The 26,210-nt window shown below is 55.7% G+C and overlaps 1 protein-coding gene across 3 annotated transcripts; it reads right to left on the reverse strand.

Annotated features, from left to right (window-relative positions):
* On the reverse strand, positions 1 to 26,210 carry LOC115639918 (syntaxin-binding protein 2-like). Of its 3 annotated transcripts, none has more exons than XR_003997774.1 (10): positions 26,169 to 26,210; positions 24,487 to 24,571; positions 19,090 to 19,177; positions 9,851 to 9,900; positions 8,743 to 8,824; positions 6,301 to 6,404; positions 3,084 to 3,199; positions 1,859 to 1,996; positions 824 to 954; positions 1 to 677 (listed from the first exon to the last, which is right to left on the reverse strand). XR_003997774.1 is itself a non-coding variant. In XM_030542842.1 (9 exons), exons 1-9 carry the CDS (start codon positions 26,142 to 26,144, stop codon positions 924 to 926), a joined length of 819 nt encoding a protein of 272 aa, XP_030398702.1. In that variant the 5' UTR covers positions 26,145 to 26,162; the 3' UTR covers positions 702 to 923. The 3 variants fall into 3 exon arrangements, 1 of the variants encoding a protein (XP_030398702.1); XR_003997773.1 differs by lacking the exon at positions 26,169 to 26,210 and adding an exon at positions 26,024 to 26,162 and having other exon boundaries at positions 24,487 to 24,575; XM_030542842.1 differs by lacking the exons at positions 1 to 677; positions 26,169 to 26,210 and adding an exon at positions 26,020 to 26,162 and having other exon boundaries at positions 702 to 954.

A 26,210-nucleotide genomic window follows, 5' to 3' on the forward strand; every position in this document is an offset into this window, starting at 1 on the left:
GATGACCTCCTGAGGTCCCTTCCAACCCTGATATTCTATGATTCTAAGACGCGGGCGTTACCCAAGGGCTGCCATTCCTGGGGCTAATGGGGCAGCTCTGGGCACTGACGGGCAGGCTGTTGCCCATGGTGCCACACAGCACTTGGGGGGAAAATGGCTCTGCCCGACGGGACAGGTCAGCAGCTCTCATCAGGCAGTAAAGCGGAGTGCCCCAGAGTGCCCTGTCCCCCAGAGAGTCCCTACTGTCCCTCACCAGCCCCACAGAGCACCCTGCCCGTCCCTCAACCCCAATGAATTCCCTGCTACCCACCCACTAACAGCTCCAGCCCCGTTACCTTGTTCAGCTCTTTCTGGTACTGGGGCATCTTCTTCAGCATCTGGGACAGGTCCTCGATGTTGGCCTGGAGGGAGGCGGTGGTGAGATCCTGGCCCCTTCCAGCGCAGTGCCCCATAGAGGGCAGAGGCCTTGCCTGGGGCCAGCCACAGCAGCCCAGCCACGCGTGGGAGCATATCTAAGGTATGGGCAGGGCATACAGGGGCGTGTCAGGGGCGGAGCTGAGCGTGCTCACTTGGAGATGTCAGCGATGTGCATGTGCCGTAGCTGCACCTAGAGTTCGTTGTCTTCGTCCAGCAGCGCCTCTTTCTCCCACAAGTCGCTGGTCCCTGTCGTCTCGTACCTGCGAGGGAGGGAAGATGGGGTCAGGCTGCGGCACCCCTACCCCAAGTGTGGGGGCTGCAGAGCAGCGCAAGTGCCTGGGTCACATCCACCCCAGCCCGCCTGAGGAGGAGTGCGGGGCGCCTCCTGCTGGCAGCCAGGTCCTACTTGTAGGTGTCGTTCTCAATGCTGAGCAGGTCGTAGGCCATGGCCTGGTAGGTGAGCTCGTGCAGCAGTGGGGACACCAGGTCGAAGCTCCGGTCCACAATCAGCAGCTGAGAGCGGGCTTTGTCGGGGCCCTGGAGCAAAGGAGAGAGAGACCCGTCACCCACTCCTCCGGCGGAGGGGTCCTGGCCTGGCTCATATGGCACAATCCAATGGGCCCTGGTGGCCTGAAACTTCACCACCAGCCCTCTCTGCGGCCCAGCCCCCAAGCCAAGAGACATCCCCCAAGCTAGCTCGGATGTGCCAGTGGGGAGTCCATGGCAGGGCTGGCACAAAGCCCAGGCGTCCCCACACCCATCCTCACCTCCCCGTGGGGCCTCGGGCGTGGCTGAGTGCCGCACAGGACAGGACCAGCCTGCCCCATGCCAGTGCCTCCCTCCCGCTTACCTCCACCCGGGTCTGAAGCACCTGGGTCCTGCTCCGCAGGCAGCTCAGCCAATCGAGCCCCTGGAACAGGGGTGCACTGCAGGCGGCAGCATATCCCGCAGCTCCGTACGGTGGCCACCAGCATCTCCGAGAAGCTGGAGACACGCAGCGGAGAGGGGCTGCAGGGGCGAGACTTGTCCCAGGCTGGGCGGCACCGGACAGGGGCAAGGAGCCGGTCAGGGTGCCCCGAACCGATAAACTTCCCACCACGCCTGGAGGAGGCTGGTGGGCAGGCCCTGCCCAAGGCAGTGGGACAGGAGACCCAAAGCAGGCAAGAGGGAGTAGGGGAGCGTGGCACCTGCCCTGGGCTGGGGGTGCTGTCTAAAGCGCGGCCAGTCCCTTTCCTCCATCCTGGGTTCTGGTGTGTTGAGGGACTGCTGGGGGGCGGGAGACATGGTGAGAGGGGTCCAGGGTTGCAGGCTCTTGGGCATCCCCTCCCCCATAGAGGGCAGGGTCCTGGCCACGCACTCCCAGGCACAGAGGCTCCTACACCCTGGGGGTGGGGGGATGTCAGGGCTCTGCTCCCCACAGCCCAGCCAGGCTCAGCCTTACCTGACAGCAGCCTGGGAACTGGTGGCAGGGACCGGCTCCAACACAAAGGGCCACAACTTCTTGTCCAGTTTGTCCTCAGTGATGTCTTGGGGGGGTGGAGGACAGGTCAGCAGGGGCCCAGCAGCAGGAACCTCGGACCTGGTGGAAATGCCAGGCCCCGTTGCGGGGAGGGACTGGGATGGCTCCTCACTGAATGATTGACAGTCCCTGGGGGAGCAGCCTGGGGTCCCCTTTCCAGGGTGGGGCTCGGGGAGTCATCCTCCCATAATGGCTGAGTGCCTGAGCAGTGCCAGTACCTGAGCAGGGTTACAGGAAGGGCCACAGAGCAGGGCCCTCCCCACCGAGCCAGTATGGGGCAGGATGGGGGAAGAGGGACTGTGCTCTCAGGGTCAGGAAGGTTCCCCAGGCCCTGGTGAGCTGGAGGAAGGGGCTGGACGCAGCATCTCAGACCCACATCGGGGGGCTGGCCCAGCCCTCACTCCCTGCCTGATCTCATGCACTGCCCTCTTGGCACAGCAGGTGGCGACAGGAGACCAGCCCTGCGCTCCCATGACAGACAGCTGACCAGAACGGCCTCTTCTCCCAGAGACTTCCCCATATTAGCAATAAGTTACTCCTGAAGTGCTGCTGCTCTTTTTTCTTTTTCTTTTTTTGCAGATTGGGACAACAGAAAAGCTGGAGCCGGCCCTGGCCATGTTGTAATCATAAAACCATCCCTCATTCATTTTAGCCTCCTGATTACAGACGAGAGAACTGGAGCAGACTCAACCAGTTCATTTCATATTAGGGCACCAGTGCGGCTCCAGCGTGTCCTGCCTTTTCTGCTGTGCAGCGAGACATGTGGGGTGGATGGCGTGAAGGAACATGAGCTGCTGGGCCTCTTCCTGCACCTACCAGGAGAGGGATTAGGGGAGAGAGAGCCTGTTAGCCCGGGACCTCCCTGCCCCATCCACATCAGCTGCAGGGCTCAGGCCTCCCTGGAGGATAGTGGGGACCTGCCCATTGTCCAAATAACCCACGATTCCTACACAAGCAGAGTCAGGCTCTAGGACGGTCCCTGTGGGGGGAGGAGACAAACACCCCCATCTTGGGGGGTCCCAGAGCATGGAAGCGAAAGGTCCCCATTAGGGGTGGTGGTTCATCAGGGCAAGACCCTCTGCAGGGAGTTCGGTGCTGGGAAGGGGAAGATAGTCTCGGTTCCAGCCCAGTTAGGGAAGGTTTGTACCTTTTCTCTGCACTGGAGCTACTTTTGGATGATGTTGACAGCAGCCTCCTCTGTAGCCACATCCACCCATTCCTCCTCCTCCTCCTCCTGCTTGTCCTCTCAGTCCTCGTTGGTCCCTGAACCAGGGAGAGAAGGGGACAGGATGACTCCTGCTACCCCTCAGGGGAAGGACAGGGGAATGGTGGGGAGAGCAGGGTTAATATCCCCCCTCACTCCCAGAGACACAGGGCAGATTGGGCCCCACACTTCCCCGTCTCAGGGATGTGTCTTCAGCCCCCAATAGCTTCAGGAGCTCCTAGGAGAGAGCCCCATCCCCTCACTGTCCTGGATTCCCTGGGAGGTGCCTGCCCCCCTGCACCATCAGAGCTCCAAGTGGCAGCAGCTCCCGCTGCCCTGACTCCCAGGTCCCCTTGCTGCTGGGGCAGCTGTGTGCCTACTGCTGGTATCAGTGGGGTTTGCGTCCCCCAAAGCAGTGTTGGAGCGTCTGGGCCCAGGGTGTTACAGACTTACGGCGCGTCTGTGTCACAGCAGCCAGTGATCCCAAAGGGGGCACAAATAGGCAAGGTGACTTGCCCAAGAATCCTCGTCTCCTGGCCCTGTCCAGGGCTCTACCCACACTGCCTCGGTGGATGGGAAAGACGCTCATGGATCCACAGGGTCGGTGCCAGGACCCCAGCTGGGGAAGTGTCTGGGAGGAAGCCCTTCGCTATGCCAAACCCCAACAGGTATCTCTCATCCTGCAGGACAGGCCACACGGCCTCCCCACCTCCTGAGACTGAACCGCTGGGCTTCACCCCGGGAGCCCTGCCCAGCGAGAACAGCTGAGACAGACCCTGATACAGACGTGTGACAGGGCCACTCCCCCAGTGTCGTGTGACAGGGCCACTCCCCCAGTGTCGTCAGAACAGTCGGGTTTCTTAGGCACCTGGACCCCAGCCCCAGCAGCCCAGCCCACTGAAGGTTAAAGCAAAAGGCCGTTCTGGTCAGCCCAGAGCCCGGCCGAGCTGCAGCGAAACCTGTTTTCAGGCTCCCGGTCTCTCACTCAGGGCCTGTCTACACACTGATGAGCTGCCAAAATCTTAACAACCGGTTCCCTCCTCATCTCACAAGGGGGTCGTGGCCTGCCCTCACCCACTGGGACTCCTGCCCCATCCATCCCCCGCATTCCTTGACACCTTCCACCGGGATCCCTGTCCCACCCACTCCACTTCTCTATCCCGACTGCTCCCCCAGGACCCTTGCCCTCATTCAAACCCCTGTTCCCCACCCTCTGACTGCCCCGATCCACATCCACCCCCGACCACCCCCCCAAACTCACCTGCCCTCTATCCAACCTCCCTCCACTCCCTGCCCCCTTACTGCGCTGCCCGGAGGTGGCTGGCTGCGCTACAGCCATGCCGCTCGACTGGACCACTGGGTCAGGCCAAGCTCACAGGGAGGCGAAGGTGGTGCAGAGGTGAGCTGTGGCAGGGAGTGATTCCCCTGCACGCCCCACCCCCCGGTTACCTGCTGCGGTGCGGGCGACTCCCCTGCCCCAGCTCACCTACGCTCCATCTCCATCTCTCTGGGCCTGAGCACCAAGTCGTTGCTTGCTTCTCAGCCCTCTCAGGCTTTCCGCGTGAACAGCTGATTCACGAGAAGCGGGAATGAGGGGGGAAGAAGTGGGGCGGAACGGAGGTGAGCTGGGGCTGGGGGTGGGGAGCTGGAGCACTCACGGGATCGGCGCCTAAGGTGCCACTTTTGGATAATGTGATGATGGGGGACGGCCGTTCCCCCTGTTCTCCCCCAGCTACGCTCCTGGGTCACTTCAACTTACCAGTTATTAAATTTAGAAGCCCTTTTAGAACTGGTTCCCGCAAACCGGCACCAGTTCATCACTGCATCTACATGTAAACCACTGCAGCTGCATCACTTGTGATGCCGCCTTTCTCATATCCCCGAGCGACGCAGTTACACTGACCCAATTGCCTTGTGTAGACCAGGCCTTGGTCTGACCTTGGTCAGTTCTCAGGCGAGAGCTCCCAGGTTCCCTCACTTTATCCTCCAGCTCAAACCTTCCCAACTCTGTGCTTCTCGAGCTGGGGGCCCTTGCTCCGATTCCCTGCTGGGAGCATCCAGCCAGGAGCCGTTGGAGTCGGCATGGTCTTTCTGGCCCCCAGGCTGATCTGGGTTTAATTCCCTTCCTTGAGAGTCCTTCCACACCAGCCCCCTGCCTGAGAAGCCATGCAACAGATAGGGGAAACTGAGGCATGCATCAGCTTCATAAAAGATATTACAAACATTCCCAATTGGTCACAGATGCACAGTTTCCCAGCAGCTTGGCAAAGGCTGGAAGCAAGAGCAGAAGCAACAGGACGGAGAGATCTGGGCAGGCCTTGGATTTTACATCACTTTGCTTCTCCTAGGGAGACAGGAACCACTGGGTATCTCGTATGAGAATCCAGGGCAGGGTGGATTTGCAGCTCCCCTCTACTAGGAATGGGATGGGGATGGCACGAGCTATGGCTAAGGCTTAGGAGATCTGGGTTCTAGTCCTGGTCTGACAGACTCCCTGCATGCCTGAGTTTTCCATCTGTAACACAGGCCACCCTGCCTCCACTGGGAGGCTGAATTCATTAGTGAGGTTCCGATACCATGGGGATGGGTGTAGGAGCGCACACAGACAGGAGTGTCCAGGTGTGGAAGAGGCTCTGTGTGTGAAGCTTAGTTCTGTGACCAAACTGCCCTGTTTATAAACAGAGAGATTGTGCTGGGCACACACTTCCCCAGGCAGTGCCTTGGTTTCCCCATCTGTACAGAGGGGATAAGGACACTGGCTTTTGTAGAGCACTTTGAGATCTGCCCACAGCCAGTGTTAGAGAAGGGCTAGGGCCCATAGTCCTCACACAGGGAATGCTATTGTTCTGCCAACTCCTCAGGATCTCCAAGGGGGTCTAGACCCCCCACCCCTCTCCCGCCAGGATCTCTGAGCAGGTTCAAAATCACTCCTTCTTCCTTCTACTTCTCATGTGCTCCTCCCCTATACATCTAAGCCAGCAATTCCACGTCTCACAGGGTGTGAGCAGCAGGCTAGTCCCTGCTGCCCTGTGCTGGCATCAAATCTAGGGCCCTAGAAGGGAAAGGTTCGCCCCACGCCACGTTGAACACTAAGAGTGGGGTGTCGTACGTCACCGTCCACCCCGCGGCCTGGCTCCTCCAAAGCCCAGCCACCCCTCACCTGGCTCTCGTAGGGAAGGAAGGCCATGTTGATCTCCTTGACTGTTTTGATGGCCTTGGTGATCCGTGACTTCCTCAGCTCCTTGAACAGAGGCTCAGGACAGGCTGCAAGGCAAAGGCAGTGGGTGGGGGTGACAGGTACAGGGCTCAGGAGCCCCAGCACAGCGCCAGCCCCCACAGACAGGGTCAGGACGGGCACAGCAGGGGCGTAGTGCTGCACACCTGTGGGGAACCTGGGCAAGCCAGCGGGGCCACACAGGAGTAAACGATGAGTCCAGCCCCACCAAACCAGAGTCACGCCGGGTTCTCGCCTTCTGCAGCATCAGCAGCAAGGAGGGGGGCACAATCTCTCCTATGTAGCCCTTGTCTCACACGCTGCCCTCAGCCCCTCCACAGGGGGAAGTGACCAGACTGTATAACTCCAAATGATGCACAAGGAGGAACGGGGACTTGGGATCCCCCTGCCGCTGGAATGGGGAGAAGCAGATGTGACCCTGACACACTGGGTATTCTGGTGGTGTCCCATCTCACCACCCCAGTTGGGACTGATGGAGCAATGCATGCTGGGAATGGTAGCCAGAGGCCGCCTTTCTGGGTGCATGTTGTGAGCCGTGTTGGCTGGAGGCAGGCCCGTGGAGCAGAAGGGGGGAAGGGATAGGTGGGGTCGTTCGGTCTGGTCTGCTGGGGCACTGGCCTGCTGGCAGATAGAAACCCCACCCCAACCCCAGTGTGTCGCTGGCCAGGCTCCCAGCTGGGGGATCCGCTGCCCCCTGATAGTCACGGCTGATGAAGAAGACGTGAGCCACCTTGTAGTTGAAGGTGTGGCTGCCCTGGAAGTCACTGATCAGAGCCTGCACCGACTGCAAAGTGGGGAGGGGAGTTGTCAGCACCGGCCGAGCCCCCTCCCTGCTGCCCGAAGGGCCCAGCCCATGCCCAGCCCCTGGGGACTCAGGGCCCAGCATGATGCCGTCAGGAGGTGGGCTGGTTTTCACCCCTCTGGCTCTGGGCTCCCTCCCCACCTGGAGCAGGGCATGTGCCCAGGACAGTCTCAGGGCCCAGTCACGTCTCTCGCTGGCACACAAGTGTCCGTGCTCGGCCACAGACGGGACTTGCCATTGGCCTTGCTGCTGAACTAAGTGGGCTCTGAGCAGTGCCCAGGGAACAGCCGGCCGAGCAGCAATCCCAGGCAGCCGCCATCAGAGCCCGCTCTCTCCCCCGGCGCCACACTGGGCACCTGCAGCTTCTCCACACCAGCTAGCCAGGCAGGTGTTCAGAAGCTGATTGGACTCTGCAACCGGCCACTGTGACAGGTGAGAACCTGGCTGCCCTGTCCCAAGCCCCAGATCACAGACCTCTCCTACAGCGCTTCCTCCACGCGCAGCCCCTGCAGGTTCTGGGCTTCACCATGCTCTGCCAGCGTCCCCTGCCCCTGGTCTCCCTCCACTCGCCTCCCTGCTGCAGACGCAGGACCTCCTCCCCCAAAGCCCCTGCCTCAGCGATTCTCCTTTGCTTTCAGTTTCAGCTGAGGTCGCCTCTCTCCGCCTGCTGCACCTTCCCATCCAACCCCCATGGGACTGCACGGCGGAGAGGTCTGGGGGACAGTCTGTGCTTCACGTGGCAAAGAACACGAAGCCCAGCTCCGGGGAAGCAGCCTCTTGGGGAGCCCCTACTGGCCCCTTTCCCATCCTGACGTCGTGCTGCGCATGCCCTCGGACAGCGCCACCTCCAGGAAGCACTAGGAGCTACCCCAGGGTCTCCCCTGCTCCCCATCAATCTGCCCCAGGCCCGAGCTCCTGCCTTCTCCACAAGGCTGAGCAGGTAGGGATTTGGCTCCTGGCACTTATCAATATCTTCCACAACTAGGAGAGAGTAGACACTGGGTGTGGGTCAGCGTGTCCTAGCCACCCGCCCCAGCCGCTCTCCATGGGGATGGGGGGAAGGGAAAGCCAAGGGGAACAGGGATGTTCTCTGGCAACAGGCTGGGGGGTTCCACAGGCTACAATGCAGCAGCCGGTTCGATGTGGGGCCGTGGGCTGCGACAGTACGGAGCAGGGAGGGAACGTCCCTCTGTACTGTGCTGGGGGCACCCCGCTAGAGTCCTGGCTCAGCTCTATGCCCCTCAACCCCAGGGATTCTCCACCCTGGAGCAGGTAGCCAGCATTCCCCCTCCCCAGCCAGGACCCTGCCCGCAGTGGGGGGGAGAAGCAGCGAGGCGTTAACAGGAGACTGAGAAAAGCGCTGAAGAGGTTCTAGAAGCTGAAAGCACGGGGCTAAGGGAACTAGACCTGGCTGGGAAGGTACCAATAGCAAGGAGGGCATCTACAGGGCTGCAAAGGGGGATGCAAATGTGAATGTAGACAAGTCAACTCCCAGACTGTGAGGTGTGTCCAAGGGAGAGGGGAGCCCTGGGAGGGGGAGCAGATGGGAGGGAGGGGCCACTCACGCGTGATGCCTTCATCTACGATGTCAGACATCTTGCAGCACGACGAGAGGATGCGCGTGCTGGGGTGGTCCATGATCAGCACCTGGGGTAGCGAGAGGGGAGCTACTCACTGCTCTGAGCCCAGCCGCCCACCATCATCATCCACGGCACAGCCAAGGGAGCAGAGCGACTGCTAACGGCAGAGCCGACGGCTCCCGGCCCAGCCCTTCCACAGCAGAGTGGCAGGGCCGTTACCAAGCCTGCACTTAGCTGAGCTGACTGTGCTAAGGACTGCGTGAGGAGCGACAAGGAGAGCAGCTCCGAGCAGAGTGGCTGGTACGAGATGTAGGAGATGGAGACAAACCTGGGACACCTGGCCATTCGGAATGGTTCCATCCTCCTAGACTGGAGGAGATCAGCCTCTTCACCCAGATGACAGAGTGAGTGCAACAGGCAGGGACAGAACCCAGGAGTCCTAGCTCCCAGTGCCCTGCTCTGATCCACCACATACCTGCTCCTCAGCCCTCGGACAGAACCAGGAGCAGGGCACGGAGAAATGGAACAAGGGGAGTCTCCGTGTTCCCCTAGGAAAGCCCTGTAGGCCATCAGCCCAACATCTCCACCGCCTTCCTGCCATGCCGAATGAACCCATTGCTCTGTGCAACCCAGCATCCCGCTGCACCAGATCTGGCCACTGGGAAAGCTAGTCCCCTCTGCTCCCTCTGCCGCACCGGCCTAGCCCACTGCTCCACACACCCCAGCCCAGTCCATGCCGGGGGCTCAATAACCTGCCTGCCCAATGGTGCATACTGCGCCCATGCTTGGCGCTCTCCTGCTCCGCCTCCCACCCAGGCTGGCTCACTGGGCCCAGTGGTCTGATCCGGTGTGTGTGTGTGTGTGGGGGGGGGGTAATAAGGGGCTAGCTGGGTCTGATCCAGCGCAGCAGGAAGGCAGACATACCCAAGCCTAGCTGGGGATGGATGATGGGCTACACAGAGCAGGGATCTGATCCAGCCTGGAAAACCTCAGGTTCCTAATGAATCCCAAGAGGCTGGAGAGGGAGGAGCACAATATATGGATATAGCATATCCCCAGGGGGATACCTGGGCAGCAGGCCCGGCCGGCTTACCTTCCATTCTCTTTCCTTCTTCATGCTGAGAAAGACAACGCTGAGGATCTCTGCGAGGGAAAGAGACAGGGATTAGTGGCGGGGCTCGGACAGGATGGCTGTGCCCTGAGCCAGGACCCACTGGCTGGTGGAAGGACCCCTTGGGGAAGTGGTTCAGAGGCTGCTTTCAGGCCAGCTAGCGATATGCTCCTAGCAAAGCCCCCAGTCAGCGATCGTGGTGGGGTGGTGGGCTAGATGGGCCATGGCTCTGAGCCCCCTTCCTTTCTGCCAGGCCGGACACGAGCGCAGCTGAACTAAGGATCTGGCCCCGTGCAGCAAGACAACTAATCCTGTCCAGCACCTCTTGAATGGAGAGGATCCAGGGACACCCTACTGTGTGTGGGGGACGATAATACGACAAAGACTTTGAATGCTGAATCCTGCATATAGAACCCCTCCAAGGCATGCCCCGCTCAGGGAACTGCCGGGCCTGTCTCTTGGGCCCCTTACACAGCCAAGCTAAGCAATAAGATCGTCAGCTCTTCGGGCCAAGTACCATCTTTTTCTTGTGCCCAGCACAATGGTACCCTGACCCATGACTGGCACTCCTCGTTGCTACCATAATACACCTAATAAATAATGTACAGCACCCAGCACAATGGGGTCCTGGCCCATGACTGGTGCTCCTAGGTACGACCATAATACACCTAATGAATAATGTACAACGCCTTGCAAATGGGGCCATGGTCCATGACTGAGGCTCCTGGGTGGTACCATAATAAATCTATTTGTTTTGCTCCTACAAAGCACCGGATTTTGGCTGGCCCCATAGGGCATGGCTCACGGTGAGCAGTGGTCACACACCATCTGATAGCGGTGTTACCTGCAGCCCCTAAATGCCGTTCTCTCTGGTGAAACCCCCTCCCCAAATTCTAACTAATGTCAAGGCCAAATTAGGGCATGGCTACACTGGAGAGTTGCAGCGCTGGTGATGGGGTTACAGCGCTGCAACTCACTCTTTGGCCACACTTGCAAAGCACAGCCAGTGCTGCAACTCCCTGCTTGCAGCGCTGGCTCTACACCTGGTTTGCTTGGGGTGTAGCGATTCCAGCGCTGGTGATGCAGCGCTGGTCATCAAGTGTAGCCACCAAAAGCGCTGTTATTGGCCTCCAGGGTATTAGGAGGTATCCCAGAATTCCTGTCCACAACAAACCGGAAGAATGGCTGAACTCCCATCTCCCCGTAGCTACTTAGCTAAAAAACAAACACAGCTGCTCTTTGCTCCAGCGAGTGAGGGAGCGGAGGCAGGGGAATTGCTTTGGAATGTTCACAGCTGTTTGCTTGAGGAGAGAGGGGAGGGGTAGTGTTGAGCAGCTGCTTATATGGTCTAAAGACTATTTAGGAGTGCATAATTTGCATTTAGTGAATAAGAGACAGGTGGGGGAAAGGCCAAAACTTTTAAAATGATTGAAGGTAGGCACTGTGTATCTTCCAGTCCTTAGAACTTGCAAGGCAGGGAGCTGAGAACAGTGTCAGCTCCAAAAATCCACTCTCTCTGTCTCCCCCATGCTCCCTGTCACACTCCACCCCACCCCCCTCTTTTGAAAAGCACGATGCAGCCACTTGAACGCTGGGATAGCTGCCCACAATGCACCACTCCCAACAGCGCTGCAAATGCTGCAAATGTGGCCACACTGCAGCGCTGGTAGCTCTCAGTGTGGCCACACTGCAGCACTTTCCCTACACAGCTGTACGAACACAGCTGTAACTCCCAGCGCTGCACATCTCCAAGTGTAGCCATACCCTTAGACTCCTTTCCAAAGCGGCTGGGGCCAATGCATTGACCAGACCCCAGGCAGCCTGAACTGCATTCACCAACTGAGCTGCCCTGCCTCCAACCACAACTAGAGCATCCCCAAGGCTGTGGGCCACTTCTGCTCAGTCCCAGTTCTGGGAGCAACCGTGGAACATCAGAACAGAATCCACTTTCCAAGGGTCTTTTAAACCCCAGGTCTGTGATCTGGATTTAGCCACAGGCCCCGTCCACTGCAGCCTGAGCTGGAGATTCAGCCGTGGGTTGGGCTTCTGAAGTAACGCAGCCCTCACAGTGGATCAGGGTGTTGCCAGAAGACAAGGACTAACACTAGAGTGACCAGATCGCAAGAGAGAAATATCAGGACACATTGGGCGAGTGGGGGGGGAGGGAGAGGACACGACAGCCATGGGGGCACAGAGCCATGAGAGGGAGCATTAGGAAGCTGAAAGAGGGGTTGTTCGGCCCCTGCTGAGCCTGCACTACAAGCCACAGGGGAAAGACTCATGGCCCCAGCTCCAGCCCCCAGTAGAAGCCACAGGGCCAGGGGCACAGGGCTCCAGCTCCAGCCCCCAGCTGAAGCTGCAGGATAGAGGCACAGGATTCTGGTTGCAAAGTCACATGCAATTGTAGGGCAGGGGAGTGAAGGGTCCCAGTTCTAGCTGTGGCTCCAGCCACAGTCACAGAGGGGAGGCCCCCAGTCCTGCCTTCAGCCCCAGCTTCAGCCACTAACAGCTGAAGCAAACTACAACACAGAGGTCTGGAATCAGTGAGTCCTGCTGCAGCACCATAGTGTAGACACTTTCTACATCAATGGAAGGGGGCTTTCCATCACTCTAGTAAACCTCCTCCCAGTGTGGTGGCAGCTATGTTACTGGAAGAATTCTTCTGTCGACCTAGCCGTGTCTACACCAGGGTCTAGGTTAGCTTAATTACAGTGCTATGTGGTGTGAAAAATTCACACCTCTAAGAGATCTAAGTTGAACTAAATTTTAAATGTAGGCCAGGGCTATGCCAGAGAAAAGAACATAAGAATGACCACACTGGGTCAGACCAAAGGGCCATGTAGCTCAGTATCCTGTCTTCCAACAGTGGCCAATGCCAGGTGCTTCAGAGGGAATGAACAGAACAGGTAATCATCAAGTGATCCATCCCCTGTTGCCCATTCCCAGCTTCTGGCAAACAGAGGGTAGGGACACCATCCCTCCCTATCCTGGCTAATAGCCATTGATGGACCTATCCTCCAGGAATTTATCTAGTTCTTTTCTGAACCCTGTTATAGTCTTGGCCTTCACAACATCCTCTGGCAAAGAGTGACTGTGCGTTGTGTGCATCAGGCTAGTTTGCCATTGTGCCTTTAATACTGTCTCCTTGAGAAACTCTCAGCTCTCCTGAACTCCTACTTCTCTTAACATTTCCTCCCACCCCATTTTCTTCCCTACACATTCTGAGTTTGTTGACATCTGCTTTTTTTGAAGTGCACTGTCCTTATTCTATTCTTTCCTTTCTTTAGTCTTCACCTTCACAACATCCCATGGCTAAGAGTTCCACAGATTGACTGTGTGAAGAAATGCTTCCTTTTGTTTGTTTTAAACCGGCTGCCTATTAATTTGGTGACCTCTTGTTCTAAAAACAGAAGAGCTAGTCCTTTCGCCACTAAGGCCGAGAGTGACTTTCTGGAAGGCTCAGGCTTATGGCCCACTTAGGACATTATAGTGACTAAAGCCTAGGAGCAGAGTGCTTAGTACCATGCGTGAGTGGGTCCACTGACTTTCAGTGGGACTACTCACAAGAGTAAAGTTCCTCACCTGTGCATTTGCAGGATCAGGCCTTCAACTATTACCAGTAACTGAACACAAGTTTGTCTAATTAACAGCTTTGCTTAAGACCAGATTGCAACTTGCCCTTGTGCTGGTGCTGATGGAGGCACAAAACCTTTCCCCAATGAAGCCCTGCCAAATGGCCAGCCATAGTCACTGCATTTGAGGGACCACAGAGACTGATTCCTCTCTGCACACCCCAGGAAGAGAAATCTTCTCAAAGAAAGAGAAGAAGAATGACTAGAGCAGGCTAAGCACAGGACTAGGGGTAGCAGGCTTATCTGGAAGTTCATGGATGGATTGTCTCTGCCCATGGTGAAATCCCTTGCTGAGCTCCCATAGGGGTGTTTCAGCTCTATGTATCTACTCAGGACTGAGGTACAAAGATACAATCTAGCCCTTCATAGCCAAGTATTGTAAATTAACATATCTGTTGCCCTTTCATCAATCTGAGCAACATTTCATTCGATGAGAAGAGTGACATGGCGCCTGTAGAAATCATTAGCACAGAGTGTGTGTTAAAAAAAGAGATGGCAGTTCCTTCAGTGCACTGTGCTACTACAATCTTGTTTAGAAGAATATTACATTAATGACAGCCAATGAAAGTATGGAGAGTCACAGATTAGGATGAAACATAAAAGAGAAACAAGGGTGCAGTGGTTAAGGTGCTAGCATAGGACTTGGGAGACCCAGCTTCCCTGCTCCATCACAGACCTTGGGTAAGCCACTTAAGGCTCAGATCCTCAAAGGTAAATAAGCACCTAAGTACATTGATTTTAATGGGAGTTAAGTGCCTAAATACCTTTGAGGAGCTGGGCCTTAGGGAACTGATGCACAGAGAGGCTATCTATAAAATGGGGATATTAGCACGACCCTGCCTCTGAGGGCTTGTCTACATCAGAAAGTTTGCAGCGCTGGCCGTACTCCCGTTTTGTCTCGGGTGTAGAGGATCCAGCGCTGGTGATCCAGCGCTGGTAATCCAATGTAGACACTTACCAGCGCTTTTCTTGACCTCCGTGGAAGGAGGAAGCCTCTGGTAATCAAGCTGGTCTCCTTTCCCGGTTTGCTCTCTCGTTCCCGGAACCCCGAGCAAGCAGGTCTCCTTCCCTGCGGTTTGCAGGGTGGCTCCGGGAACGCGAGAGCAAACCGCGGCGAAGCTGGTCTCCTTTCCCGGTTTGCTCTCTAGTTCCCGGAGCCCCGAGCAAGCAGGTCTCCTTCCCTGCGGTTTGCTGGGTGGCTCCGGGAATGCGAGAGCAAACCGCGGCGAAGCGGGTCTCCTTTCCCGGTTTGCTCTCGCGTTCCCGGAACCCCGAGCAAGCAGGTCTCCTTCCCTGCGGTGTGCTGGGTGGCTCCGGGAACGCGAGAGCAAACCGCGGCGAAGCGGATCTCCTTTCCCGGTTTGCTCTCTAGTTCCCGGAACCCCGAGCAAGCAGGTCTCCTTCCCTGCGGTGTGCTGGGTGGCTCCGGGAACGCGAGAGCAAACCGCGGCGAAGCTGGTCTCCTTCCCCGATTTGCTCTCTCGTTCCCGGAACCCCGAGCAAGCAGGTCTCCTTCCCTGCAGTTTGCTGGGTGGCTCCGGGAACGCGAGAGCAAACCGCGGCGAAGCGGGTCTCCTTTCCCGGTTTGCTCTCGCGTTCCCGGAACCCCCCTTGAAGCCGCCCAACAGCGCTGCAGTGTGGCCACATCTAACACCACTTGCAGCACTGGTTGCTGTAAGTGTGGCCACTCTGCAGCGCTGGCCCTATACAGCTGTACTAATACAGCTGTAACAACCAGCGCTGCAAAATTTTAGATGTAGACATGGCCTGAGGGGAGTTGTGAGGATAAATATGTTAAGATTGTGGAGAAAGTCCAGAGAAGAGCAAAAAGATGATTCAAGGTCTAGAAAACATGACCTATGAGGGAAGATTGAAAAAAATGGGTTTGTTTAGTCTGGAGAAGAGAAGACTGAGAGGGGACATGATAACAGTTTCCAAGTACATAAAACATTGTTGCAAGGAGGAGGGAGAAGAATTGTTCTTCTTAACCTCTGAGGAGAGGATAAGAAGCAATCGGCTTAAATTGCAGCCAGGGCAGTTTAGCTTGGACATTAGGAAAAACTTCCTGTCAGAGTGGTTAAGCACTGGAATAAATTGCCTACGGCTGTTGTGGAATCTCCATCATTGGGGATTTTTAAGAGCAGGTTGGACAAACACCTGTCACAGATGGTCTAGATAATACTTAGTCCTGCCTTGAGTTCAGGCAACTGGACTATATGACCTCTGGAGGTCCCTTCCAGTTCTATGATTGTGAGGTGCACAGATACCACAGTAATGAAGGTCATAAAAATACCCAGGACAGTTTACCAAAGTCCAACAGGGAGCATTAATAAGGCTGTAAATCAAATTTACTATATTTTTTCCATGTGTGAGCACAATAAAGTGTTGTAGTTGACAAACTAAAAGAAAACAAAGGAGCAGAGATTACAACCTATCTAGAGTGTCATCTATTGCAACAGACATGGGCACACATTCAAGTGTCTGAGACATGCACAAATATTAGATAAACTTTATTCTTCAGCAGTGTAATAAAGCCCAAGCTCTGCTTCTGTCAGTGTGTAAATTATGGGCCATCTCCAGGCGTTATTATATGCATGGAGCACCTATTGAATTCAATGACAATTTTGCATGTGAATTCCTTAATATTAATTATAAGATATTAATATTAATATTAAGATAAACCCAAATCTGTTGCAGTGCAGGCAGGGAGAAAGGCAAGTGGCTTGGTGCTGGCCTCGCCTCCCCGAGCCCACCCCACTCCCTTCTCTGCAGGTCCCCCCCCTTTGGCCGCCAGGTAAGGTTTCACACCTCCTTGGCCCAGAGGGATCTACCAGGGGGCCAAGTGAGTCCCAGCTGGGCTTACCTGTTGGAGCAGCACCCAGGAAGCATCCAGCAGGCAGGTCCCTCCTTCTGGCTCCTAGGGTCGTGTCGCTCACACAGGGGGGCTCCCTGCCCGCTGCCTGCTGCCGGCATCTACAAGTCCACCCTGGCTGCAGCACGCCGCGGAGTGGAGCCCTCCTCGCCGCCTCTGTATGCCTGGGGTTGCAGCCAGGGCTGCGCTCTGTCTGCAGGCTCCTGCTGGCCGGCAGGCTGGGGCTTGGCTCTCCCAGCCCGGATCTACAAGCCCTGCTGCAGCACACAGCGGAGAACGCCTGGCTGCCTCTGTGTGCCCGGGGCAGGGCTTAACTCTGCAGCGCGCCAAGAGCTCCGCTGCGCTGCCCCAGGGCCCAAGAGGAAGCGGTGAGTGGCGCCGGCAGCGCCGGCTTGCCACGGTCCCCCCGATATCGGGACAAAGTGCGCCCAGACCAATGTAAGGTTGGGACGGGGGACAAGTCCCCTAAAATGGGGACTGTCACGTCTGGTCACTCTAACTAACACATAGCATCTACCACCTCAGCGACGAGCATGCACAGGGCAGCAGAGGACATGCTGATCAAGTATCAGGCTTTAACTTGTTCTCTCCTACATTACAGCTAGAGCAGGGGTAGGCAGTGATTTTTCAGGGGCACTCATACTGCCCGGGTCCTGGCCACCAGTCCGGGGGGGGGGGGGGGGAGCTCTGCATTTTCATTCAATTTTAAATGAAGCTTTTTAAACATTTAAAAAACCTTATTTACTCTACCTACAACAATAGTTTAGTTCTATATTATAGACTTATAAAAAGAGACCTTCTACAAACATTAACATGTATGACTGGCACATGAAACCTTAAATTAGAGTGAATAAATGGAGACTCGGCACAGCACTCCTGAAAGGTTGCCAACCCGTGAACTACAGCCTAGGTCGGCTCTGCGATGGGGCTGGGCTGAAGCATACTGCTTCATTATGGTACAAATTGGCTATGACATCATTTTTCTCCTCGAGCGCAGACGTTACCCGTTCTGACAGGCTGTTTATAATGCTAAATGTACTAGTTTTTGGAGGGTGTTGGGGAAAGGAGGGGTGGCTCAAGATGGAAGTTTTGCCCAGGGCGCAAAACATCCTTGCACCAGCCCTAGTGGGAGTCACCTCGATTGGGAGGTGGGAGCCCTGTGCTGGGGGGCTGGGGGCAGTGCAGAAGGGTAGGAGGGGCTGAGAACAATGCAGACCTGGGGCCCTGTGCTGGCGGGGGGTGAGGGGGGAGCCGGAGGCATTGTGGGGCAGGGACCCTGGGGTGGGGCTGGGGACTGGGGCAGTGCAGGAAAGGGGCCTTGAGTTGGGGGGCTGGGGGAAGTGTGGGGCAGGACCCGGGTTGGGGGCAGTATGAGATGCGGGCCCTGGGCTGGGAAAGCTCTCGCCCTGTCCCTGAGCCAGGCCAGTCTGACCCTGGGGCTGAGCTCCAGGCGAGACTGTGGGAAAAGCCTTTGAACCCAGCAGGCGCCTGCTGATCAGAGACACTCATCCGGCCCTTTTGGGTGGGGAGACTTGGCCAGTCCCTGTGGGAACAGACCCTGGGGGCCAGGGCAGGGAAGCTGGGGAGGCCTGGACTCCCCCTTTACCGAGGGGCTGTTCCTGCCAGGAAGGTTGAGGGGATGAGGGGCAGGGGTGGGGATGTGGCAGGGGGCACAGAGATGGGGACTTGGGGGTGGGGATGACTGGGGCATTTGAGGGAGAAGGGTGTTAGGGGTGAGGGTGCCAAGAGTTATTTATGCTCAGAAGAACCCTGCTAGCCCAGTCCTTGGCTGCCCCCACCCCATAAGTCTGCCAGTGCCCAGTCCTGGGCTCCCTCTAGGAGTAGGGACTGGGGCACTGCACAGGGACAGCAGGGGCTGCGGGTCAGGATTGAGGAGCACTGGCAGAGCTGGGGGGAGCCCAGTGTGGGGTCCAAGGGAGGCTTCTAGACTGAGCCAGGGCACTAAATCAAGGTCCATATAAGGCCCCTGGTTCCTGCTGCCCAAGGAACCCCCAGCCCTGCTGGGACCAGGGCATGCAAGAGCCACTGCCTGTTGCTAATGATTAAGCCAAAAGAATGTGTCCCTCCTGCAGAGGGGCAGGGGTACCTCCCAAAAATCCCCCCCCCAAGCTTCCCACGGTCTGAGCTCACATCTCCCCCACCCCCCCGTGTTGTCCTGGCTCCGACTCCTGCTCTAGCTCTGCTGAGCTCTGGTGCGGCTCGTGGGGCTGACCCTGGGGACTCTAACATGGGCCCCCAGTGAAGTAAGTGCCAGGTGCCCAGCCCCCTTTGATCTCCCCTCCTGGCCCCCTGAGCTGTGTGGCTGCAGAAGGCCGAGCTGGCTCCTTGCTCCTTCAATGGGGCTTTGTTCAGGCCCCCCGCTCACCCTGAGCACAGAGCAGTATTGATCGACCCTCCGCTTTCCCAAGCCCTGCACCCCCAGCCACTGCCTGAGCGCCACTCCCACCTGCCGAGGCTGCCAGGCACCCTCAGCACAGCCCTGCAGCGTGGGGAAAGGCTGTGGCCCCAAGGGCAGAGAGCAAGGCCCTGTCTAGTGCTCTGGATGCAGAGTGCAGCCCCAACAGGCTCCCCGCCACCCTCCCTGCAGCACAGCACCCCCTACTGAGCCCTCACCCCACTTCTCCAGCGCAGTGCCCCCTAGCACCGTGCTGAGGAATTGGGGCACAGCATACCACCCCTCATATATAGCTACCTACTTCTCCTGCATGACACCCCTCTAGGGTCCAGCAGAGCCCACTCTTCCCTGGTGAAATACACAGCCACTTCCTCGAAGGTCACCGGCCCCTGAAAGAGCAAGAGTCCAACACTCAGTACCTGATGCCCCACTCACAGCCCCCCTGTAGATACTCTAAGTAAGGGTCTGGAGCTCTTTTAGGATTTGGGACTGTAGATCTAAGCATCTATCTCTACAGATACTTAGCGTGCGCCAGGTTGCAGCCCCTATACCAGCTCCTCACCAATATCCTGTTGCGTTTCTGGCTGCACTTTTCCCCTTACCTCCTTCTCTATGCACTCCCTATCTGTGGCCCACAAAGTTATGGGACCTCCTGGTCAACCTCCTCCTCGCCCTGGTTAAAATAGCCATCCATGCAACCAGGGAGAGGAACTTGGCCAATGGAGACTCCTGTGACTGTGGGGCTTGTTTCTGATCCTTAGTCCGATCACGTATCTGGTCGGAGTTCCTCTGGGCAGCATCTAATGGCTCCCTTGACGCCTTCGAGGAGCAGTGGGCACTGTCCGGGGTTCTCTGCTCGGTGTCCCCGTCAGGCTCCCTTCTTATGACCCTCTGACTGCACTCCTGTCTCTGTTCTTTTATTAGTTGTCCCCCGGAATCAGTGGGGTTCTGAGGTCCTGTAGATCCTCCCCTTAGGCTGAGGGGGGATCCTTTAGCACTGGGCGGGCAGAAACCCAATAGATACAGCGCTGGCCATACTCCACCTCGGCCTGGGGAATAACGACTATAGCGCTGCTCTTGCAGCACTGGGGTGCCAGTGTAAACAGTGATTAATCTTACTACACTGTAACTGACCTCCAAAACCTTCCCATAATGCTTTTAAGATAACACTCTGTTTTGTTGGGATGCCTCTCTTTGTTTTGTTGTGAACTCGGGGCTCCCAGAGCTGCTTCTCTAAAACACAAACACAGCTCCTGTTTACTCCAGCAGAGGCAGGGGGATCCCTTTGGAATGTTTGCTTGAGGAGAGAAGCAGCCCGGAGGGGGGCTGGAGGGGTCCGTGTTGGAGCAGCTGCTTATCTGCTCTGAAGGCTATTTGCATTTAGTGAATGAGAGAGGGCTGGGGGAAGGGGTCGCAACTTTTAAAATGATTGAAGATTGATGCTGTGTATCTTCCAGTCCTTAGAACTTGCAAGGCAGGGAACTGAGACAGTGTCAGCTCCAAAAATCTACTCTCTCTGTCTCCCCCACCCACCCTCCTCTTTTGAAAAGCACCTTGCAGCCACTTGAACGCTGGAATAGCTGCCCACGATGCACCACTCCCAACACCGCTGCAAATGCTGCAAATGTGGCCACACTGCAGCGCTGGTAGCTCTCAGTGTGGTCACACTGCAGCGCTTTCCCTACACAGCTGTACGAAGACAGCTGTAACTCCCAGCGCTGTACAACTGCAAGTGTAGCCAAATCCTGGGCTGGGCATCGCTTTTAAAAAAAGATGGTGTGAGGGAGTGTCAAAATTTTAGGCATTCAGAAATGGTAAGTAGGTGTCAGTTCCTTTCTCATGCGTTTCTCTCATAATTTTAATGTCAGTTTTGAATTAGTATTAATATCATGTTGTTTTAACAGCAGTAGGGTCCATTTGTATAACTGTTTGCAAGATTTCATTGGATATTGTGAACCAGCCATCTTAACCATTTATTTTGAGATTCCTAAATACAATCCAGTGCACCTCTCCTGAAAGACTGCAAGCCCTGGCCGGTGACATGTTCCTTAGAGAGCAAACACCTGACGAGCCCTTTCGCCCTAAAACGCGCATTTGGCTCTTTGACGTTGCTTTATCCACCCCACCAGAAAATGCTATAGGGAACCCGGTCATTACAGCCGACCGTCACTAGGTAAAGTTCTACCAGCTCTGGGCCAACATTCAAATGGTTCTGTTTATCTTTCATTCAGCATTGCAATTCTTAGATCCCATTTAAAAACTGGAAGTGAAATAACCAAAGCAAGTTAAGACGAGAGCGGCATCGGGCATAGGTAGGGGTAAAACAATAAATGGAAAGAACTGACTATGCAAAAAGGAACATCGCAAACTATCAGAGCCCCAGACCCCCATCCAACTGAACCCACCCCAACCAGGCATATCAAGCTGGGTCCCTGAAAAATCGCCCAGCCCGTCTGGCAGTGAACGCTGCATGTTCCAGGCAGAGCTACGCTGTGTGCATCTGCTCTGCTGACATGCTGCTTTGGTACAGAATGCACCACGGCCACAGGGAGCAGAGACATGGACTCCTACAAAACACATTCCCCTCCAATGCCGCATCCTCCCCACCTCCCCACTGTCTGCCATCCCCTCCCCAACCTCCACGTGGCCATTCTCAGCCTATTGCTAACACTTCCTCCCAGCCTTCAGCACTATACATAAATAAAACATGGTGTTACAAAAGGTAGATCGTGCCACAGAAACATGATCTGGATGTCAGTAAGGTTTTTGATACAGTTCCACATGGGAAACTATTCGTTAAATTGGAGAAGATGGGGATTAATATGAGAACCGAAAGGTCAATAAAGAATTGGTTAAATGGGAGGCTACAAGGGGGTCATATTGAACGGTGAGTTGTCAGGCTGGAGGGTGGTTACTAGTGGAGTTCCTCAGATCAGTCTTGAGACCAATCTTACTCAACACTTTTATTAGTGATCTTGGCATAAGAATTGGGAGTGGGACACAAAGCAGGGAGGGATTGCCAGTACGGAGGAGGGCAGGAAAATCATACAAGAAAATCTGCATGTCCTTGAAAGCTGGAGTAATAAAAATGGGATGAAAATTAATAGTGCATAAATTCTAGTTGTTAGTCCCCAAGTGCATAATTTTGCAATAAGCTGGGAATTTATCAACTGAAGTGACAGAGGAGGAGAAAGACCAATGTGCATTGGTTGATCACAGGATAATTATGAGCTGCCAATACAATGCAGCCGTGAAACAGGTTAATGCAGTTCTAGGATGCATCAGGCGAGGTATTTCCAGTAGACACATGAAAGGGTTAGTGCTGTTATACAAGGCACTGATGAGACCTCATCTGAAACACACGTCTACCTTCTGGCCTTAAAGTCTGTGAGTCTATAAACTGTGCTTTGCGTTGCACAGACACTGAAGGAGATCAGGGCCGCATAATGCAGCTCATGGCAGAGACTCTGACTGAGATCAACCCCCCCATTGTGATGAACACTGCACAGACAGAGTGGGACCATCCTTGTCCCACAGAGATCACAATCCTACAGTACACAGTCAGTAAGAGGAAAGCAGAGAGGGGCTGTGCCTTCCCCAAGGCCACCAAGCAGGTCAGTGACAGACCCCGGAACAGACCCCAGTAACTCCAGTGCCCCATCTCCTGCAGCTTGGAAAGGTCCCCAGACCCCACGGTATTAGGCTGCAGGAAAAGGTGCTTTGTCCATGGATGCACAGGCTGTTTTGGCAGAGCTGCAATCCCTGCACACGGCCTGCGTGTGTACTCTGGGTCAGGAGAAGTCAGTATCCAGCCCTGTGGGGCTGTGTTCCTGGCTCATACCTCCAGCACTCACTGCTGCCCCTCCCTTACCGAGTGCACTGGTCAGCCACATCCAGGCCTCAGTAAGATTACTGTCCCCCCCAACCTCAAAGCTTCAAACCGGGACATGGTGCACTGGTGCCAGTCAGAGTGCACTAGTGTAAATTCTGTCTATACTAAGGATTTGCACCAGTGCCTAAAAACACCAGTGTGGCAGAGACCTTCAGTGCCCAAAACAGCAGTACAGTGGTACTAGAACTGGGATCTATTTCTAGCTCCATCACGGATAGCCTGGGTGACCTTGGACACATCAGTGTTTCTCCTCCCAACTTTAGTCTCTTTACCCAGCTGTCCACTCACTGGGGTCTCCTCTCTCTCCAGAGCTGATCACCACTAAAATCTGTGCGCGTGTCACCAGAGCTAAGGCAGTTCAGCTCTGGAATAGTCTCACAAGGGTGGCTGTGGAGTCTCTTTCCCTAGAAGTTTTTAAGAAAAGGTAGGACAAACCTCTGTCAGAAATAATCTACATATACTTGATTCTGCCTCAGTAGAGAGAGCTGGACTTGACGACAGCTTGAGCTCCTGTCCAGCTCTACATTTCTAGGATGCCATGAAATATATACGTATAAAAACAAACCATACAGAAAAAAAAAATAATGTCAGGCAATTCAGAAAAACAACAACAACAAAATACACTCCACAGCATAAAATGACAATACAAAGGAAAAGAAAGCAACACAATGCAAAATAACACAGCCTAGGGCAAAGTACACAATGGAAAAGAGCTTAACTCAAACCAACACAACACAGGCACCAAACAAGCTGAGGCAAAACAATGCACCATAAAACTATGCAACACAACATGGTGCAATCCCAGGTCCAAATGGCACCATGCAAAACAGCTCAGCGTAGAACAAGGCACAGCACAAAAGAGAATTATTTCAATGTAGGCCTGGAAGGGATCTTGAGAGGTCCTCTACTCCAGCCCTCTGTGCTGAGGCAGGACCAAGCATCCCTAGACATTCCCAGACTGGTGTATCTCTAACCTGGCCTTAAACACCTCCAGTGAAGGAAATTCCACAGACTCCCTTGGAAGCCAATGCAAGGCAAACACAGACCAAAACAACACTGTACACACACACGCTGGGCTTGGGGTTAAAGGGAGAGGCAAGAATTCAAACAATCTGGGTTCGCTTCCCAGTTTTGCCCCAGATTCTCCATGCAAAGAAGCAAATTACTTCAGCTCTCTGAGCTTCAGCTTCCCCATCTGTAAAATGGAGAGTCGCCTCCCACCATTGGCCTATTTAGCCTGTGAGCTTTTTGTGGCAAGGCCTCTCTGTCCCTGTGGGCATGTCGACACTGCAGTTAGACACCGGCGGCTGGCCCGTGCCCGCTGACTCACACGGCTCAGGCTGTGGGGCTCTTTAATTGTGGTGTCCATGTTCCCGCTGGAACTGCAGCCCAAGGTCTGGCACCCTCCCACCTCACAGGGTCCTACAGCCTGGCTCCAGCCTGAGCCCAGACATCTACACTGCAATTAAACAACCCCTTTGCCTGACCTCAGTTGGCGATTCTGCAACTCCCGGCATTACAGGATCCCTGATTTTGTTTGGGGTCCCTGAAGCATCTGGCAAAATGTGGGGGCAGGAGCTCTGTCAGGGTCTGTGCCGTGCCTAGTACAGTGGTGGGGCATTATCTCAGTCGGGGTCAGTGCAATGCCAGACCCAATGGGGACACAGATCTCAATCAAGGTCTCTTAAGTGCCCAGCACAATGGACGCATCACTTTGGGTCACAGTCATGCACTGCCTGGCACAAGGGGGGCCGTGATCTCGGTCCAGGTCTGTTTTACCTGGCACAATGTGGGGTCTGATCTCACCTGGGGTCTCTGCAGCGCCTGGCAGAACAGGGCCATGCTCAGTACCATAGGAGCCCTGGTCTCAGTCAGACACCTGGAGAGAAAACTGGGAAGATTTTTGAGAATTCAATATCAGTATTTCAGAAATGAGGAGAAAATGGGGCACAAACTAAATATTTGCCAATATAAGTGACAAGCATCATGTGGGGAGATTTTATGTCACCATTCAACCACTCAAGAGAAAAGAGAGGAAATTGGAGGGGATTATACAGGGATATTGAATCAACAACAGAATGGGATGGATTCTTCTTGCCTCACGTTCACATGGACAGCAGGGAGCTCTGGGTGATGTGGCCTTCACAAAGGAGAGGACTGGGGCTGGAGTGAGGTCACTGGCTGTGGGGATGGGCTGGCAATGGGGATGGGCTGGCAGTGGGGTCTGGGAATATGACTAGCACAGGGGTCGGCAACCTTTCAGAAGTGCTGAGCCGAGTCTTCATTTATTCACTCTAATGTAAGGTTTTGCGTGCCAGTAACACATTTTCATGTTTTTAGACAGTCTTTCTATATAAGTCTATAATATATAACTAAACTACTGTTGCATATAAAGTAAATAAGGTTTTTAAAATGTTTAAGAAACTTCATTTAAAATTAAATTAAAATGCAGAGCCCCCCAGAACAGTGGCTAGGACCCAGGCAGTGTGAGTGCCACTGAAATTCAGCACAGGTGCCATAGGTTGCCTACCCCTGGACTAGCATTTGTGGGAGGGTGTGTGTGTGGAGGGGGGCGGGGGCTGCTAGGTTGGGCAGGGTGGGGGAGGGGGGGGACGGGAGGGGAAGTCGCTGGGCCCTCTCCATGGGGGACACTTGCTCCTCTCTCCCCTTCCTGGGCCTTCCCACATCCTGTTGTCAGCAGAGAGGCCCCCCCCTGCCCCCAGCCCAGAGGTGTCCCTGTCTCAGGGCCCCCAAGCCTCTACCCATTTATCCTCTGCCCAGTTCAGAAATCACTCGGGGGAACGATTTCCCACCTACACAAAGACAAATCACTGCAGGTGAAAATGGGGGGAAACACCCCAAACCTGAGATTTGAACTGGCCATTGGCAAAGGGGAGAGAAAATGGGGCACAATCAGGGGAGGGGAACAGGAACTTCTCAGGGATTTGAGGGAAGGGGGGGTCACCCTGGGTGCTGCTCGTTGCTCTCTAGGGAGAAAGGGGGCAGGACAGGAGAGGAGGGGGGTCCCCACGGGAGGGGGCAGCGATAAATCCGAGGGGATCTCAGCCCCCTCCTTTCTCTCCCCGCTCCTCGGGGGTCACCTGCTCTTCCCCCCCCGGCCATGTCCGGGCTGCACAGACATTTCCCAGCCGCCCCCCCAGCCGGTCTCACAACCCCGCCAGCCCCCCCCCGGCCCCACGCAGGGCTCCTGCGGGGACAGCAGCTCCGAGCCCCCGCGGGCGCTGCCCCCCGGGCAGATCCCGGCGCTGCGAGATGCCGGGTCCCCCCCGGCACTAGGGCAGAGTCACCGCCCGGCCCCGCCCCCGGAGCTCCTCCGGTCTGGAGGCTGCAGCTCCGCAGCAGGGCGGGCAGAGCCCGGGGCGGCTCCAGCGGGAGAGGGGGCGGGGCGGGGCGGGCACGGGGGTGGGGGTTAAGGAAGGGCTCTCCCGCCGCGATCTGCGCATGCGCAAAGCTCCAACGGCACAAACCCTTCCCCAGCCCTGCGCGTGCTAGACCGAGCCGCAACAACC

Source organism: Gopherus evgoodei, unplaced genomic scaffold (genome assembly GCF_007399415.2).
Source record: "Gopherus evgoodei ecotype Sinaloan lineage unplaced genomic scaffold, rGopEvg1_v1.p scaffold_151_arrow_ctg1, whole genome shotgun sequence".
NCBI lineage: Eukaryota > Metazoa > Chordata > Testudines > Testudinidae > Gopherus > Gopherus evgoodei.

Coding starts and splice junctions, on each gene's coding strand:
- LOC115639918 (XM_030542842.1), bottom strand. CDS start 26,144: ATGCGCAGATCGCGGCGGGAGAGCCCTTCCTTAACCCCCACCCCCGTG. Junction 24,572..26,019: donor TGCGGAGCTGCAGCCTCCAG/ACCGGAGGAGCT, acceptor AAATCTTCCCAG/TTTTCTCTCCAGGTGTCTGA. Junction 6,405..8,742: donor CGTAGATGAAGGCATCACGC/GTGAGTGGCCCC, acceptor TTTGCCTTGCAG/CCTGTCCTGAGCCTCTGTTC.